This window comes from Schistosoma haematobium, chromosome 4, assembly GCF_000699445.3.
Source record: "Schistosoma haematobium chromosome 4, whole genome shotgun sequence".
Classification (NCBI taxonomy): Eukaryota; Metazoa; Platyhelminthes; class Trematoda; order Strigeidida; family Schistosomatidae; genus Schistosoma; species Schistosoma haematobium.
In genome coordinates this window covers 23035339-23055250 of record NC_067199.1, presented here as the reverse complement: position 1 = coordinate 23055250, position 19912 = coordinate 23035339, and the positions used below count along the sequence as shown (strand labels likewise).

General features: G+C 34.4%; 1 protein-coding gene across 2 annotated transcripts; it reads left to right on the top strand.

Moving 5' to 3' along the window:
- Positions 1–4900: 4900 nt before the first annotated feature.
- Positions 4901–19326, top strand: POU6F1_2 (POU domain, class 6, transcription factor 1). Of its 2 annotated transcripts, XM_051215999.1 has the most exons (7): positions 4901–4998; positions 6038–6230; positions 7961–8407; positions 10784–10997; positions 12557–12809; positions 16530–16725; positions 17481–19326. In XM_051215999.1, exons 2-7 carry the CDS (start codon positions 6089–6091, stop codon positions 17588–17590), a joined length of 1362 nt encoding a protein of 453 aa, XP_051066547.1. In that variant the 5' UTR covers positions 4901–4998; positions 6038–6088; the 3' UTR covers positions 17591–19326. The 2 variants fall into 2 exon arrangements, with proteins under 2 accessions (XP_051066547.1, XP_051066546.1); XM_051216000.1 differs by lacking the exons at positions 4901–4998; positions 6038–6230 and adding an exon at positions 13293–13453 and having other exon boundaries at positions 7629–10997.
- The last annotated feature ends 586 nt before the right edge of the window (positions 19327–19912 follow it).

Here is a 19912-nt window from a genome sequence, read left to right as displayed (position 1 = left end):
GCATTGGATTTGAATAACGTAGTAATGTACTGGAGTTCTTGACGTCACGATGAATCATTTTTTGGCATTTTTCTCCTTTACCACTTTCGAAATTTGAGCATTTTACATGATCTAGTAGTAGTTGCTTGAGAGTTGGAAATGAAAGTGAAATCAGCTTGTCTGGAAATCCCAAGGTCTTGGTTAGGCTGTGTGCTTCTTACCCGGTGAATGTGAGGAAGTGAACCTTAATATTAACATCCTCAACATCTTGCTAGGTCATAGTCCAGATTTCGAACCTTTCCATGTAATATTCATAAGCATCAAAATCTTAGTGTATATATAACTGTTCCATCACAGACTCCATCGAGACGCCAATGTGATGGTTAGGAGTATACGAATAATTATACGAACTAGGAATCACGGAAATGGAACGATTTAGATCAGGCAGAACTAGATGAGCACAAATAAACGTATCTTGTGTGGTATACGAAATCAGACAGGCAAAAAGTACAGATGAATCATGAGTTCGTAAAATCACCACAAAGTTATAAACAGAAAGCAACCTAAATCAAGCAGTGAAAAATGTTATGCTCGAAAGGTACGCATTATTTGAGAAGTAGTCAACAAGGTATGTCTTTCTTGAATTACATGTACCAGTTTCATTAATTACGTGATAGTTCTGGTAAATAATACCCTAAAAACGAGCATTCCGACAAATTATGTATAGTACGTCTGAAAACGTAACAGCGTTGAGAGTTTACTCCACCGTACAGGTGGTTCAAAAACCCTTTCACTACGAAATAACGCCTTGACCTTCAGCTTCAAAGGGAACATTATAGATTATATCTTCTCACTACCAAGAATGCTATCACGAGACCTAAACTCAAGTAAATCACCAGTGTGGATATTGAAGTATATTCGAGTGATACGAGAATATTATGACCACCAAGCTCACTTAAAAACCGCACATTGTGGTTGAAATCCAACGCAGTAGACTCCATTATTGTAACCAGCCTGCATTTCTTACCCATACTGATGCTAAAACCTTTTTGACTTTGTATAACAATATATATGTTCTGAAAATAATAATTTCAGAACTCACGCCAGTTTACAGGCATGATCAGTTTGATGTAAATAGCAGCATTAAATGTACATAACAAACATGTGATAGAAGAAAGTTTTAAGTATACTAGTTCAGTAATTGTCTAGGTAGTATGTAGTGTCAGTCATTATTTTAAGCCCATATATCTTATTCTAGTTTTTGGACAAACCATTCTATTCATTCTACTTGAGTCATATTTTGACCTTGTCAATTATTCGCTTATCAATCTAGACTGTTTTTATATGAGCGTATATGTGTGTGCCCTTCTAATCCCATTCTCGTTATTTGACTTATCTAAATTCCGTTATTGACTAACGTGATTTAAGTCGACGATGATATACGAGAAAAGGCGATAACAATCATTTATACGATCTAAATAGGAGTCATATCCACGGGCCGCTAAAAGTACATGTATTGCAGCGATCCAATGCGTCAGCCGGGAACGTTTAATTTTTCTTAAATGGACAGCCTGTTGATTGATGAACGGTGTAATTAAAGTCATTTTGTGTGCCATATCGAATTACTGATAATTATCTACAACTAGAGAAATTAAAACGAAAACAGAGAGCACGGAACAACAAAGAAGTAATTACCAAAATATATCAATCAGGTCTACCAAAATGCGTGTGTCATGTGACACAGTGATATACTGTTGTTGTTATTCAAATTAGTTAGACTTGCTGGGGACGGTGTTAACATAAAGTGATAGCAGGTAGGTGGTTTTACTTAGGGAATGCACTAATAAAGATGGCTAAACATTTAAAGTTCCTATAATATCACTTATGGAATGAGATACAGTTACAGGTGCTAGAACATTCAGTGCGTTATCAGAGGAGCAGTATGCATCGATGCAGCGAACAAATAATGGGAGTGATTTTATCGTACGGATAGATTGTGGTAAGTTATTTCAGAGTCTAGAAAATTTACAAGTAAAGTAATCCGTATAAAGACATGATTTAGGATAATTTTGTTTCACTAGTGACAAGGAATTATGGATGTCATAATAAGAAGCTTATGCATATTGAATCACGTGGTTGGATGTAAAGGATATTTTATTAAGTAGTTTGAAGAAAAAGATAAGATTTGGTTCGAGTCTGCTCTTCCATAAAGCGTTTAGCCCAAGTTTATTACATCTAGAATTAAAAGTTAAGGTACAATCAGCTCCAAGAATACGAAGTGTAAATCGTCTCTGTACTGATTCCAGCCTTAATTTATCCTTTATGCGCGCACTGCTGAGAATAAACGGGCAATATTCTGGAAGAGGTCGAGCACAAACTTTACGCATTAGAATACGTGACTCATTGTTATAAAGGTTTCGAGTTATGTAACCTATTAGACATTGAGACTTAGAGGTCTGTTTTAATATATGTTCTGTAAACGACAAGTCTTGGGAATATCTAAGTCCTAAGTCTACTACTGTATGTAACCTAGATAACACTTCTCCATTTATGGTAATGTCTAGGTTGAGTGATGTATCACCAAAGCATATCCATCCACATTTAGCCGTATCAAGCTCCAGTTGCCATTTTAAGCACCACTGTACTATCTTGTTAAGCTCCATGCTGACGCAATTTCGCATACTGTTCAGCTCATGTGGAGAAAATGAATATACTACTTTGAGATCATTTGCATATAGAAGCGGCTTACCGACACAAAAGCTTTCACAAATATCATTGATAAACACTAAAAAGAGCAAAGGACCTAAGACACTACCTTGTATTACACCACTTCTAACGGGGACAGCGTTAGACAATGAAGGGTTAATTTTAACTATTTGATGTAGATTGCTGAGAAAGGACTCAAACCAAGCTTGCAAATGATTTGAACCTCGTAAGATGCGAGTTTACCTATAAGAAGTTGGTGGCTAATCACGTCAAAGGCTTTAGAAATGTCCAGATATAGCACTAAGACTAGATATCCTTGGTTACGTAGAGAATAGACTAAATTAAAGAAGTCAAAATGGCATGTCATGCAAGATCGATTTTTAAGAAATCCATGTTGAGTATCACTGATGAATTTTCCAGCGAGTAAGTAGTTGGAAAGCTCATCACTTATAATTTTTTCCATAATCCTAGAGATAACTGGAGTAATATTTATCTGCCAATAATTGGTAATGTCAGTCTTATCTCAAAATTTGTAACGTGATATGATCTACGCGGTTTTCCAACCGTAAGGGTAAGAACCATTTTCCATAGAGAGAATAAACAGCTTTAGAAGAAGAAGTGGAATATCTGGGCTACCATATTTGTAGAGAAAGGATGAAATGCCGTCTGCTCTATGACCTCTCGAAAGCCTAAGGGTATTTATAGCCTTATTAATTTTTATGCATATGGAGGAGATATATTTTATTGAGTTGCTAGTCACTCACATAACTCTTGAAGCATAGCCACTTATGTTTTCTACACCATTCGCAAAAATACCACTGAAAAGGTCTGCTATAGTTTTAGAATCGTATATAAAAGTGCTATTATGCTGGTTGCATGGTATATCAACATTTTGAGTTGCTTTAGCGCGTTTATTGAAATGGAGAGGTCCCAGTCAGCATGCTTATATTCTCTATATTGACAGGCTTTTTGAATGGTTCGGCTATAAGACGGATAGATAGGGAGAGTGCAGACTACTATCTTATCGTCACTGCTTTCAACTTCATCAAGTACTTTTACAGATAGTGGAATAACATCTCCACTTAATATTAGATCGAGTATACTATCGCCTCTAGTCGGGGTACGAACCCACTGTGACCAGCAGTGCATGTTAATGGTTGCCGAGGACTCATCATTACATGACTGACAACTAACTGCACTCCAGTTAATCGCAGGATAATTGACATCCCCAGTGATAACCTTAGCATTAAAGTTAAGAGCAGATGCATGTATGAATGCATTGATAATAAGATCATTCCCATTATTCGAACCATCAGGAGCTCTGTATATACATCCAAGGAGTAGACTATGATTAAGGGAGTCGACTGATATCCCGACTGATTCTGGTAAACTATTCAGGACACTATCTTCAACTTTATTAGTTGTTAGGGTATCCAAAGCATATATAATACAACCACTTCCCCGCTTAGTTTCACTGTCACAACGATAGAGTCGATAGTTCTGGATATTTACAGTGTTCGTGAGTCCCAAACTCTAGTACTGCACGCAAGAGGCCAGTCCCCGTGTAAAAAGAGACAGTGCGGTTATATAGGGTCTAAAGAATCCCAACTAATCTGATTCGTAGGACGGCAAAGCCCGTGAATGATGATAAACTGGCTAAGCTAAACCTAATCCCATTGTCATATCAAAACACTAGAGGTGAGTTGATAACAGTTTTCAAATTACTTAGTGACGAATTCGCACCTTACATTCCCTCATTTTTATTGTCTTACAAAACAGAGAATTTACGAGGACACTGTAAAGAGGTTCACAGGCACAGAACAAATTACTTGTTGGCTGACTATCGACGTTCCCATCGAATCATCAACTTGTGGAATTCATTACCTCAACATGTGGTTAAAGCTCCATCTGTCAACGCCTTAAAAACAAAATTAAATCAACTGAGAGACCACTGTTGTTAGGATTAACACAGGCCACCTAGCCTCTTATCTTTTCCAAACTGAAACTGATGTCTGACTAACCAGAACGAATAGGATAGTGCCAAACTAAAATCATTTATCTGCGAGAACATACTAAAGAACTGCACAGTAATGGTGTTACGACATGAGCCAGTCCATGTGGCATAATCGACTAGTCTGCGTCAGCCATCCTTAACCTTGAATGTATTTTTATGCTGTTTCATTAGCAGTCATTTGAGCCTGTACAACAGTGAGCAGTTTTCAAAACCTTCAAGGTTGCCCATTTGTCTTCGAATGTCTAGTCATTGGTAACACATGCAAAACCTGTGGAGCTTTACTTCAAATTAGCTTGAAAGTAAACTGTAATATATTAAAAATTTTCTTCCCAATTGTGTCATTTATTAAAAAGCCATTTCTTGACACAACTAAATAAGATTTGTGAAATAAAAGTGAACTTTGGAAGAAAATACATGTATTTTCCCAATGTTTCCTGTACAGACAACAGTAGCCAAAATAATAAGTGTTAATTGGGGAGCATTGCAACCAAAGCTCATTTCCCACGTACGTTGGGGAAATAGTGAGACATTTGGCCTAAATGTCCCTCATAAGGCAAAAAGTTTGTAAATCATCAACTTCACAATCTCCCAATTTTAGGGTTCTCTCCAGAGTCCAATAAGAGATGAAATACCTATCAACCTCAATAGATATTTTCTCTTACACCTTTGTAACAGTAGTGAAATTACATAAAAATGGAAACAGTTGGATGCGTTTCGTTTGTCCCTTGCATGTATCTTCTTCGTAATCTTGTCAGTTGGCATACTTGCCTGTCTCATTGCTCACTGGTTCCCTGTGGTATGATTTGGTACGTGCTGCAGTCGATAAAAATGACTTAAATAAAATATGGTTGGAAATTTTATTTTCAATGGTTTGCAAGTCAGTCATAATCAACGCGGCACAAATCTGCATTAACCCATGTAGACACACTATAGCAACGGAATAAAGCCAAATTTAAGAATAGGACGGCATAATCTGCTTAGTACTCACCCGTTTGTTTTCAAATCACTGAGTGTAAAACTTTAACTTTCATAGCTAGGAGTCATTTATGCATACCATTTATAGGTTCTGTCAATGTCTGTGCTGTAGTGTTTCGTGATTCCTCTTCCTGTGGCACGAAATCAGTTTGTAGCACCTTGCAATCGTCTCATTACTTTTAGTATTTTAATCGCTGTTGCTTTTAGCCAGTGATACAGTGAGTTGATAAATAGTTGAATCTAAGTGTCTTATGCTATACAACAACACCTACATTACGTTTGGTCTAGTTTTTGGTTGTTCACACTCATTACACATCCGCGGTGACTATAGGCCCCGATATTTTTTTTAATTTTGCTTTGCAGGTATATAAGTACTATTCGTCGGTATACTTTAAAATTACATTTCGTAAAGTTATGGCTTTGGATCTTTCAAGTGTGAATGACACTTCTTTCGAAGAAACTGGCTCAAATACAACCTATAATTGTGTTTTCCTCTCTTCAGAAGTTATTTCTTTCCCTGGGACTAATGATATTCTCTTTTATATATCTGAAATAGGTAAGTGTTTGCAGCCTGTTTTAATCTTCATTTAATGACTGTTCTAGTTAGATGTGTGCTGGTGGAACCTTAGTCAATATAATGCAGCAGAGACTGATGTTACTTTACCCCTTACTATATTATATGCCTCATAGATCTGAGTATTCTACAAATTGATACGAGCATAGTTATGTAAGGACAATAGTTTCTGAAATGCATATTGTTTGACTGAATATCGTAGTTGCCAAATAAAAGTACAGGCATATAGAATTCTTAAAGGTCAATCCATTTAAGATCCTAAGTTTTCGAGTACAGTATTCTGTCGTGATTTCAATTTAACCTTTCATCAAATAACGATTGCTATTAGCGTATTTATCAGTGTTCATCATAGAGTAAGCTTGTGTACCAGCATCTTTGTAAGTAAACTGTATCTCCTCTCTATTAGTTAACTTCCCTTTTACTTGAACTTATGAAAATGGGACCAAAGACACTCAGAAGAGTAAAACAACAGTTTGCGAAACTCATGAAGCAACATCTTAATGCCAATATGTGTTTAGACTAATGACTCCTTTTCAGTCACAGATTCTTGTCATTCTGGCTTATTTATCTTATGGTTTTATGGTGCAAAGTATGTTTCAGACTGAGGGTCTAAAACCAATTTGTTAATAATATGAAATCTGAAACATACAGTGTGTATAATGGATTTTTTGACTTCGATCAAAATACAATTCAGCTTTTAAGATTTGGTGCAGCCAAATTTTACTCCAGTAACTATCTCATACACTTTTTAAAGCTCAGCACAACAGTTGTTTTACTCTACACTGATAGTACACTTAATGTAGCATATTTTTCAAATAATTTTGTCGATTTCCTGGCCTGAACTTTTTCTTCTTTGAAAAGAGTGTGATAGTTCTTCTTGGTTGGATTATTTGTACTGCTCAAAAAGTTACTCTTCTTCCAGTGGTGGATACAACTTGATAACTCATTGAACAGTAGCAGTGACTGATTTTTCTTGTAATTACTGTAAGGTACCAGTATGTTTTTTTCCTTCAGAATTTGGTAGGAAGCAACGATCCGATCATCTATATGGTGCTGTCTTTTTGTACCTAGCTTCATAAGAGCAGGTAAACAGATATATGCACATTGAATCATTCAGTTTTGATAGTCTGTCTTTTATGGATATATCTACTAATAAGTATATAGTTTAAGATATTCCCAAAGGAGCTGTTCGGAATATTTGTGGTAGTAACCTAGCCATACGACTTACATATTTCATCTATTCCATCAAGGTTTATATATTGTCGTGATAACCCCTGAATCGCTTTATATTTCTTTCTATAAACCATAGAAAGAGGCCATTTTCTACAAAGCTAGCTCTAGTGTGCTGGTGTTCCTTTTCTTTCCTGTTTTATGTGAACTAAAAAATGAATCAGACTTCTACTGCTGATCACCCATATGTTTTTTGTGTAAATATACCCCATTCATAACCCCAATGTTTCTCTCTGAAGATATAATATCTAATACGGACTACACTATAGGGATTCAACTTATTACTCACATGTGTACTAACAAACAAAATTGTTCTTCATATTACTTAATATTAACACAACTCTTTAGTTTTTAATGATGAACTCGTTCAAATAAACGTTTTGTTTTAGGATCATGACTTCAATAAATACATATTCTTTGACCGATTCCATCGAATCTCCAGTCAACTATTTTTTTACTATATAACAATTTTAACCATGTAGGTCATTTAATTTTGGCAAACTTCTTCGTTGAACATTCCAATGGAAGTTACATACTTAAAAAACTTCCACATATCAAATTTTCACATGATTCATCCGATTTACCAACAAATCTATCTTTGGATAAAAGTCTCTCAAACCAAGAAAATGTAATATCACAATTCTCAGTAAATGATTGTTCAAATATATTGGATTTAAACTTCCCTAGTAAATTTGGACGTATTGAGACAGATATACAGTCTTCAGCTTTGGATTGCACAAATGTTTCTCATGTTCAAACATGTTCACAACAGACAGTAGTTAATTCATCATCTTTGAACGTACCAGAATTAGAAAATCCAGCTAATTCTACCATTCCCCGTCCACAATGTGAAAACAGTTCAGCTAATATGAATAGAAGTAAAAATTCCTCGTCTCGCATTTCACGATCAAAATTTTTAGGGCAAATCGGTAACTAACGTTGTCTCTTTCATACTTAACAGCATTGTTTGTTATGGGTTGGCCTTTTCTATTTAGTTCCATGTTTTGTTCAATTGGTTAGTACCTTGACAATTGACTTGTTTAATTACCTAACTTTCAAGTTTCATTCATTGGCAGTTGTTAGTGAATTCTGTTAACTAACCGATATTGATGAAGATCTCAGTGTCTTAGAAGCATTTATTCAATTTTAATAGTTGACTTTTAGAAAACGAGTTTATCTCGTTTCTGTAATTATTAATTAGGTTTATTTTCTTGTTCACAAGGTAATTTATGATGAGTTTACAATTTAATCCAACTCATAACTGTAATGAAACATTGTGACCACAGTATAAACTACTCAAAGCACTTCCAAATTTTCCACTCAATGAATAAAGTTTGTATGTTGCAAGGATTCTGCGATATGTCCAATTCCAAGTAGCGATAGTAAAATCTTTACATCGGAATATAGATTTCAGTCCTTTTAAGTCTTTAAACCTGCTTTATAATTTCATATGGATAATCGTTACATATTTGACCGAAATATTTCACAAAAATTGTGAATCAAGTACATAGAAGTTATTATATGTAAAAATTCTATTTAAAATAATTTCAGTGGTTGAAATTTAAGTTGTTCTAACATTTCACACAGCAAGCTTGTCTGAACATCTTCAGGGTAATCATCATTATTATGAGACAATTTGTCCGGTTTAGAAATAAGTCTACATTGAGAGTTTATCCAATCCTATCTAGATGTTAGTTTTTATATAGTAAGATTATAGAAGTCGTCAGAGTAGAAAAATGTTCACAATGTGAAAAGGAATGATTACATTTGTGTGCGCTTTCATGTCATTAACAGTTAGAATTTTTAGTGAATAAATGAAATCTCGGGCCACTACTAAGACATGTCAGATATTTGTTAATTTAGCAGCTACCAAAGCTCAGCCAATTGTATTCAATCTTACATCTTCAAGCTGTTCTGATTAGCCCATCGTCGTTGCTTGATTCCACTAGCTAAATTTGCCAATCAGAATTATGATTATAACTTTCCTACTCCACATCTACTAATTTGTCTATAGATCAGAGACCTTACCGACACTATTAACCTTGAGCTAACGTGAACTTCTCTACTTTTGGTTCGCCCACACACACACATCTATTCCACTCTTGAGTCCAGAAAAGAGGTTCGCAGCCGAGCCTCTGTTGTTATATTTCTACGAACTAGCCCAACGGTGATCTCAAGCACTCATTGGTTTATACACATGACGAGTTCGACTAAGTCATACCATAAAATACAAGACCATAGCTCAACACGATCAAGCCAAAAGTGGCTGTGAACCGGAAAAACTAAATAAGTGATTAGCAATAATCTAGGATTAATAAAACGTGTGATGATGATTAGTGGGTCAGATAGAAGCTTATAATACGTAGAATATAAAGGTTTATTTATTGAGTGATTTAAAACAATAATATTGCAGAAAATAGTTCCTAAAGTTCTGACTTTTTCAGTACTCGACCGGTTATAACATTATATGGTCCTAAACAGAAAAGACGGTATACAATCAGCTGCGCTTTGGCAACTGCTAAACTAAATAACTGGACCTTATTATTATTACTATCCATCCTGTTTATAATGCTGTTACCTTGTTTCCAACAAAGAAATTGTTCTTTAAGTTTATTATCACAACTATTTGTTCAACTTTTCTCATTTTACATACATTTCGACGACCTAGAGTTTTCGTTTACACTGTTTTTTAGATAAATAAGATGACCGATGTCCTGAGGGAGTACCGACAAGCTTGCTGGATAAAACTTTGGAATTACTCCAATTTTAATCACATAAGGTTTTCATATAATGTTTATTTTGCTATGAAAAGGCGTTATTTTTCACTTAGTTGAGTAATCTATGATCTGTAATTAAAATGACTGAATTATTGTAATTTTTACTAAAATATTATTACTTGTACAGTTGATATCATTCTTTCCTGTCAAGTTCACAGTAATGCTCACGACTTCTGTTACTATGTTTACTAATTGTGCATAAGCATAAAAGTGTGCTTGTGGTCACTTCTTGGTTAGACTTGTTTGACAACAGAGTCCATAAATTCTGTTTTGTAAATTAATTACTGGGAAAGTTGACAGATAACTCAAGTCATCCAGTATGACATTTTTGTACATTCCTATAAAAGGAAAAACTGCAATAAAATCACTGTTAGGAAGGAACTTCAACCAACATAAAACTGCATCGGCTAACAATTTACTTAATCCTAACATTTTTATAATCTTTTCAACCTACATGCACATAGTGACAAATATTCATTTAAATATCTCATTTCTTTATACCTCATGGGATGCTTTGTCTTTCTGTAGTTTGTGGACTCTTGAACAAAATGAAGAATCGTATGACGTCATCAGAAAGTCAAGAAATTATCATTCAAGGACATAATTTAACTGAACTGGAGCATTTTGTTAAACGCTTGCGAGAGTTTCGTCTACATTTAGGTCTTTCACAAGTTCAACTAGGTATAGAGCTTTCAAAACATTTTAACGATAAAGCCTTATGTAGTCAAACTCTTTTATCAAGGTAAGATTTTTTTGAGAATGAAAATATTCCAAAAAAATATTAACGTCTAGTTTTTTATTCTGTTCCCATACAGCTTGCTCATATTTTATTCTTGATTTGATGTTAAATGTTTTTGTTGACATTGTATGTATTATAAAGAAATATAGAAATGTATCTAATCTCCTATGCCTGACACTAGTTTTATCGATTGTAATTAATTGGTAATTTTGTCATTCTACACCTCGTTCTGTCTTAATCTGCTATTTTTTTATATTTTGAGCGATTTTCTTGTTGACAGTTTATCATTTTTTTATTTTCACTACTCTATATTTTATTGATTTTGCTTGTTTGTACTATCTTTAAAAAATAGTTATTAGGATCTCATTGTGTCTTCATGTCTATGTTATTCTCCATCCATTTACTGTAATATCTTTTTCACAAGCTGAACATAAATACTCGCATTGTTTCTTCGGTATTCGAAATCTTGATTTCTTAGTGGACACTGCTGAGGATATTCTCTATTTAAATACGTCAATATCTATTCAACACTGTAGATCATTGGATTGTATTTTACCATTGGAAACTTCTAAATGACAATCTAGCACATGCAGCCACATTAGTTTGCATTTATCACTGTATTTGCATCGATCATAACACTCTTGAACGTAATCCAACGTGTATAGCAAAGACTGTGCCGTTTTGTTAGGCTTCTTCGTAAACTTGAATCACTTATTCCTCTAAAGATGGGTATCAAAATTCCAATCGAAGTTCTACTAAACAACTTAAAATGAACAAGAATAGCATTTTTCTATGACTGAAATTTCGCCAACTCAGATTTTCAGAGCAATGTTATTTGTCCTAAAAAAATGTGCGCTACTTCTATGTTCACTGTAGTACTGTAGCTCTGAAGAAGATTGTCAACAATTTTCTAACAATGTCATTACAGTTTTATCGTAATGCGCTTTTTTTGTATATTAATCACCTTTTTATTTCGCATTGTTAGATTTCTTCCTATTACCTAATGATCATTGACCCCTAACTGAATGTTTGTGGATTTTTTCTCTATACTTTTGACTATTTATCAACTAATGTTCAACCATAAAAATAAATTTGTTAAAAAAATTATATATATATATATATATATATATATATATATTGAGTATGGATCAAATTCATTCATTCATTCAACCATATAAATAGTCAGTTGGCTGATAGTCTTAATACATTGACTTGTATTGAATCCAGTAATTCAACATGTAGAGAGATGATCTAGTAGTCGAAGCACTTAGCATTCAATCAGTTGGTTTCAGATTCGAATTCTACTCCATCTACTGCTGTTTAGACAGTCGGGTAGTATTACTAGTCGTCACATAAATAGTGTAATTCAAAGTGAAATTCTTAAACCTAGATATGGTACATAAGTTACATTAGTCACTCTACATAAAGATCTCTGGTTTACTTCAAGTTATATACTGTTTAAAATAATGAACTTCAAGTACATTCAGAATTAAATAAAATCAAACGTACTTTTATGAGGATCTATGTTTTAATAATTTTTTCTGATGAATTTTTTTCATCAGGTTTGAGAAGTTAAATGTCACTGTTAGATCTGCTTATCGGCTTTTGCCCTACCTGAAACGTTGGATTTCACATGCTGAACAAAATCAATGTGGTCAAATCACTATTGAAAAATTGTCCGTCTTTCATCATTCGATTCCTGTACGTGCTGTAGGCAACTCCCGTTTAACTACATTGGCTCGTTTAGGTCGTACCGATTATAATCCTTCATCCTCTTCTTCAACTTCATCTGTTTTAGCTCTCGTAAAAAAACAAGTAATTCTCTTTTTTATTTATTTACCATTGTGATATCTTTTAACTGTTGTGTGTTCATTTGCATCTTTCCCTGTGTGCGAAAAAACTTACAAAAAGTGTATAGAAAGTCTTTCTTGTTACACAGAACACAAATTAATCTAAAAATTATTCCTAAACATTAGCTTTGCTCGTCTTGTAGCTTATTGTAATCTTAGGGTTAATACTATTCTTATTTAAATCGGAGTAACTACATATCACTGATCTTGTGGAAGTAAAGTCAAACTATCTTGTGGTAGATAGAGAGATAGCAGTTAATTCATTGACTTTGCTTAAAGCTATAGCTTACTGTTATTCCTCCTACAATTGTTTTGATGTGCGCATGAAAATGTATGCGAACATACTTTAGTAGAAGTGCTTTCATCTTGTATGTGAAATAATGAGAGACTAGGACATTTGTCATTTAGTTTTTTAATTTTTCTTACAAATAATCCTTTTCATTTCTAGGTAGTGAAAAAGTTTCAACCACCCAAAATGCTTATTCTAAAAGACCTTAGTGCATATCCAGTCAGTGTACAGATAACATAAGAGAACTAGTTTAATTTGTAAAACTAATGACAACGAAATTTCACAAATTATAACATCTAGACTACTTGCTAACATGGTCAGTAAGTATAATTGGTTCTTGTTTATCTATTAATGGATACTTTACTTTGAGAATACACATTCATTTTCCCAGTATATTTATTTTCTAAGATCGTCTTGATAAAATACATAACTTTACACATCATAGGATTTGAAATAACTCAACTATTTTAATAGTTAAGATCATGAGTCATTTGAAGCTAGACCACCATGGAAAACCTGGAAGCCCTAGACGGCCGTTTCGTCCTACTATGGGACTCCTTAGCAGTGCGCATCCACGACCCCGCCTCGCGAGATTCGAACCCAGGACCTATCGGTCTCACGCGTGCCCTTAACCACTAGACCACTAAGCCAGAATCCAACAGTGTTAATTCCTAACTCCAACTAATCCATGAAATTGAGCGGCACATCCACCATTGTCATCGGTGAGTTACTATCTCACAACTGACCCGGTCGAACTCCACTATTTTAGTCCATACCTCTTAACCACTACCGTAATATTTGAATGTAGCCAATTAATTTTACCCCATTTAAGAGCATATTGTTGTATTTGTAACTTATTCAGTCACTTTAGGAAAATTTAATTCTACAGATTAAAGTTTTAGTGTTTATTGAATTTGAGCAGACGTTTGGTAATGATATGGACGTGTGATATCTTGTTACAGGATATCGCCAGCTAGAGTTTTAAAACAAAGTAAGTCACCAGTTGACAGGAATACACACAAACTCCATGATTTCTTGCGATAGGATAAATTCGTAATAGCTAGTTTGATATGAAACTACCTCGTCCTACATCAAGCTATTAAACTACCATTAAGCCCATTTTCGGCAAGTGCGTGTATTATATTATGGATACTTAGTTTATCTGTTTGAAAAGGCTCGTGCTCAGTTTCATTGATGCATAAAATGCCTCATAACATAATTCAATGACTAAAAAAATACTTATCTAAATATATCTGTATAGAATAAAAGGAATATGGCTAGCAATGGGATCCTGGATGCGCATTTCATCCTATTTGGTACTCGTCAGCTGGATGTACCTGCATCCCAGAGTTTATGTTAACTTCGGAACTCAAACCTAGTACCCTTCGCTTAAGACGCTATTATGCTACCCACTTAGCTACTGAATCCGGATAGTAACTCACGTTTCGGATCCCATTGCTAAGGACATTCCTTCTATTCTACACTAACTTGTGTCATAATAATTGTATCAGACAATCCGCATAGCATACATATATGTCAACCAAGACCGATCGAATTTCAGTAAAAATATCAACAACGCGATAGTTCAGTCTATTTAAAATTAAATTAAATACATCTGGTTGTGTACATAGTATACCTCAGGGTTAACTTAGATATTAACCTTGCAAAAAATTGCACAAATTGAGTTGACTTCAAATATTTTATCATAACAGCATAGTCACAAGTAAATTAATTATAACACATTAGCGTAAATCGTATAAAAAGAATAGACACAAACAGAAATTCAAATTAATCAATGGCAGCTTTTTGATAGTAACTGTTTGAGCTTGGATTCTGAGAGATCATAGGCCGATGCAGACAGGAAACTCTGTCATTTATTTCTTTTGAGAGTTAGTGAATAATGTGCTTAGTTTTCAACTAAACTCTGGCTGCCGAATACTTATCTACACCGAATAAAGTACTGGATAGAAAAGCCGGTGATTCTAGAACTCAACTTGCAATCGTCGAATTCAAGCTCAAACCTGGATTCATCTACTACATTACTGGCAGTGTGGTGTGTGTGCTACTGATATCGATAGATATAAGTGGCATGTATCATCAGTTGAAAGTGAAACAACTGGCGGCAGAAGGTGAAGAAGATCGGAGAAAAGAGAACGAGAACAGAAAATAATTGATGTGGAAACGGGGGAACAATGAAGTCTGAGAAGATTGACTGATATTATTTACTGTATGGTTCTCGGATGTTACTAAGAGATTCTGTAATTTTGTGTTCAAATACATTCGATTGTCCCCACTTGTGTTCTCGTTCACCACAGTAGTATCACTGATCCTTACGTGAATTGTTTGATTCCAAGCTGAGTGTATAAACCCACACTTGATTACTAAGTTAAATTGTTTAAAAGTTTAAACTAAAATTTTGTTTAAACACTGATATAAGTCATCTAACTTGGCTAGAGAGATTGTGATATCCTATCTTAAAACTTAGATTTAATATGAATATCCTCTCTTTCTAAGTATTGACGTTTTAGTCAGTTTTTGTTTTTACTGGAGCCAAATTAATTGTCAGTAATTCATTTTTGTGAAAGTATAAAACTTCTGTGATACGTTTGTGTATTATTTTACTAAGTATGGTTTTAAAATTTCTACAATTATTATTAATTAACGTTTAGATTTTATTTAGGAGAAGTGAACACCTGAATATCATGTTGTTTTGTTAAGGTAAGTAGGGATGTTATAGAACAGTTACTTGGGTTCATCCGAATTTTTTTATATAAGTATCGACTTAGGATATGTTAGTGTACTATACAGATTAATGAATATGATTTCCGATTATTTTTTTTATTGGATTTTGTATGTAGTGCACCGTATTTACTCGTGTTATCCTCGATAACTAAACATTAAACTATACTTTGTGGTAACAAACTTTTTCTCTTTTTTGCAGCTTTCCTGTACATTTCAGTTTAAAATTGAATTCCTAACCGTAAGAGTAAGGATATATTTGCAGATAATTGTCGGAATAGATCTAATCATAAAGAAAATCGATAATTTTAATTGACAGCAAATTCTTAATCAGTTTGATAGACGACATTTCTTGTGGAAACTGACATTTTAAGTTGGACATTAACACTGTCGGATGCTGGTTCAGTAGTCTATAGGTTGTGTTCACGCGTGACACTGAAGTTCATGGATTCGATTCCTAGGTACGGGGTTGTGGATACTCCCTTTCAGGGATTCCCATACTAGGACGAAACAGCCATCCACTTTTTGCAGGTTTTCACGAATAGTGTAACTTAGATCGGTTCATTGTTTAAATAAAATGTTAATAAATGTTTTACACTTAATTTTACTGAATATTTAATTACAGACTTTTAAACTTTCTTTTTGTTCCTATTCTAGGTCAAAGATAATGATTGTGTTGCCGATTGTCCTACAGATCATTCTTCACTTTCGGAGCTAACTTCTGATATATCTGAATCCAATTGTAAATTACCAGATCCACAACAAAAAAGATGTCGGCGGCGCCGTACTTATTTTTCCCCAAAAGCTTTATCAATATTAACTGAATTTTATTCTACAAATACTCGACCAAAAGGTATGTACTCGTCATATATATATATAAATTTATATATATATATATATTCTGTGTTAGGTTACTTGTATTCGTGAAACTTTTATTGTCTATCGAGACAGTATCAGTACTAAATTCAAATAGTAATAAACGTTAGGAATTTTTTTATAAGCTACTTTGGCTTATTCTGTCGACCTTAAAGCTGACGAACAATTTTTATTCGTCGAATTTCCCGTGTATCTTAATTTATACATAAAAGAACAGAGTAATCTAAAGTAATTCACATCAATAACTTTGTGCATTTTCCTTCACATTAAGTTTTCTAACGGATGAGATTTGATTTTGACAAAATAATTTATGTATACAGAATTATTTAGTTTGTTCATTATTTCGTTTCTAGTTATTTTTTAATGATTTCTATGTTACTTTAGTGTGCAACTCAACTAAATTTTGTAAATAAACTTTTAAGAAGTTAAACAAACCAAAGTTATATACTTCAACAAATTGTCATCTTAGATTTGGTATTTAACTTCGCTTTCTTTTCTAATACACTGACATCTTACTAAAATGTTTTACTCAAATTATCTCAGTGTTATACTGTTCCACAGCATACTATAATCTGCAAGTCTTCTATGATAGCTGGGGATTTTTCTGTCCTGTTTTGACTTGTAAATAGGAATGTAATCTTTTATAAGAATATTAATCATTATGATTTCCATTTATTTGTTGTTATGACGGCAGTGAGATTTCACCTGTTTTATTCTATTGTCCATTGCCAGGTACTGATTTCACTGAATTGGCATCAAGGATTGGCTGTGATAGAGAATCAGTTCGCGTTTGGTTTTGTAACAGACGTCAATTAGATCATGAATGCTCTCGAAAAGTTTAGAGTGACCGCTTCAGTAGATTTGTAGGGTTGTCATCAGTAGACCGTTTATTTACTTTCTTGTTTATCCACTTTATCGTATCGCCGAACAATTTTAAAGAAAACTGCTATTTGAGAATTAAAGTTCTCAATAATTTGTACATTTGTTATAAGTTGTTTATACTATATTTTTATGCTGTTAATCCTCCATTGAGACCAAACCTTCGCAATAAAGTGTCTTGTTCTATGTTATTAAGAAATTAACCGGTAACTTAAGTGGATCCAAGCATATAATGTAAACTAGTAAAATCTCCCATTACATGTACAGAATCGTCTTGTCAACATTTTATCTGGAAAACAGCGTCCAATGAAGTAACTTATGGTGTGCGGTGCCTGGGACTAATACTCATACACAAACTTCCTATATGCAATATACTCAGTGGTACACTAAGACTGAAAAGAAGTTTATTGGGCTAGACTGAATCATATGTTAGCATTCATACATGAACGTCTACCACTTAAAAGACGAAACCGCCTCTTGGTCAGTAACACGCACTCGTCCCTTAGATTATTGATATAACGTGGCTCCCTTTGATGAGTTAGTTGGCCTGTTGTGTTAATAACTGTTGGTAAACATCACGAGGGCAGTATGTGTTAGACATAGCCAGGTGTTTATAGGCCATCCGTGATTGTAAGTTACTATGCCTGCCGAGTTTCCTATACGATGTCTCCAGGTTACTACAAACTAGCTTTCTGTGTGTTCAGACCCTTCATAGTGTCACTTAAAGGCTTTTAGTATTGAGATGTAGTATGGTGCTATTCCTACGTTCTGTATTCTGCATTGTACACTATTTTCTTCCGAAATGCCTATATATTACGTAAGTTATGTCAGTGTCCCCGAATGCCCTGGTACGACCAAGAGTGGGGAGAGTCAGCTCACCCTCTCGAAATACTTCCACATGGCTACGCGTATACAGCCACTCCGTCTTTTTCAACATCTTCGTGCTATACCACAGAAAACATTTGTGGAACATACGACTTTGCACCGCGCCATCGCTTACACCTCTGGAATTTAACCGGGGACACTGTCGAGAAGCACGAACTAATATATTCAAGTTGGTGTCTTCGACTGACTGCCCTGAACTTTGATTCTATTCATTGTCGACATCTAATTGCTTGTCGTAACATAAACCCCAAAAATCAGTCTTACTAGCATTATTATTCTTATGTACGAAAATTTGTTCCCTGTTTATACTATCCATGTGCTTTTTAGCATGTCAACCTAATTGTGTAACTTATTAGAGTAGGGCCTGTAGCATTTGTGAAAAAATCGACCTTGACCATAAAATGGCATGTCTAGTGTAAATAATGACTCATATTATTCTATGAAGATGATCTCTTAATCGTATGTCAGGACAGAAACTTCATTTACACCATCCGAACCCTAATTTTCCGGACAACTCGAAAATCATGGCATCAATGTAAACGCTCAGAAATATCAGGTTAGAACCAACCCCGCAGTTCTTCTCCAATACGCTATAAAAGCTCGAGTCATCTGCCCTCTGAAAAGCAAGAAGGCAGCCATCGTGGATTATCCGGAACCGACCACTGTCAAGCAATTATGTACGTTCAACGTCCTGGCAAGTATCTGTCGATTGGTCATACCAAATTGTGCGTCGTCTATGATTGGACATACCCAGGAAATTTTTAAAACTACTGTTGATTTCGCTGCAAGCAATATTGAATCTTGTAACTCCGATCCGATTAAGTTGAGTGCTTCTAATTATCATCCACCTTTATCCACGACTTCGAAAAACAGTGTAGAGTCATATGGTAGTCCAGAGTTAAATGAAACTCGTTATCATTGTGAGACAAAAGCCTCTAGTCAATCAACGTCTTCTCGGATTTCTCACGTTATCGTACTAGATATGGTTTGTCCTAACGACTCACATATTTCTGATGAAATTTCTTATAAATCTGAGGAAAATATGTTGAATGAATTAAATCATGATGAAAAATCTGATGCAGTTTTGATAGATGCTTATTTTTCTGATGATCGGTTACCCTCCAATGACATTCTTGATAAATTTGACGAAAAAAACTTCAGAAGAATGAAATCTTGATGATGTCACATCAAATGTCATTTGTCCTCATAATGCACATGCTTCTTGTGTTTTGTCATAATGTTTCATTTATTGCTAGTGAAATCTTTCTTACATGTGTTGAACAAGTATTAAATGAGTTAAAATCTTATTACAGTCCTTATGGTGTCGCATTAGAGGTTATTTGTCCTCATCACGGATTCATCATTAGTGATATCGATAATGAATTTGACAAACATATTCC

What these genes read in the sequence shown, in the direction of transcription:
- POU6F1_2 (XM_051215999.1), top strand. Translation starts at nt 6,089, where the DNA reads ATGGCTTTGGATCTTTCAAGTGTGAATGACACTTCTTTCGAAGAAACT. An exon ending in CTTTTATATATCTGAAATAG is followed by an intron (nt 6,231 to 7,960) that starts GTAAGTGTTTGC and finishes TTAACCATGTAG; the next exon opens with GTCATTTAATTTTGGCAAAC. An exon ending in TAGCTCTCGTAAAAAAACAA is followed by an intron (nt 12,810 to 16,529) that starts GTAATTCTCTTT and finishes TTCCTATTCTAG; the next exon opens with GTCAAAGATAATGATTGTGT.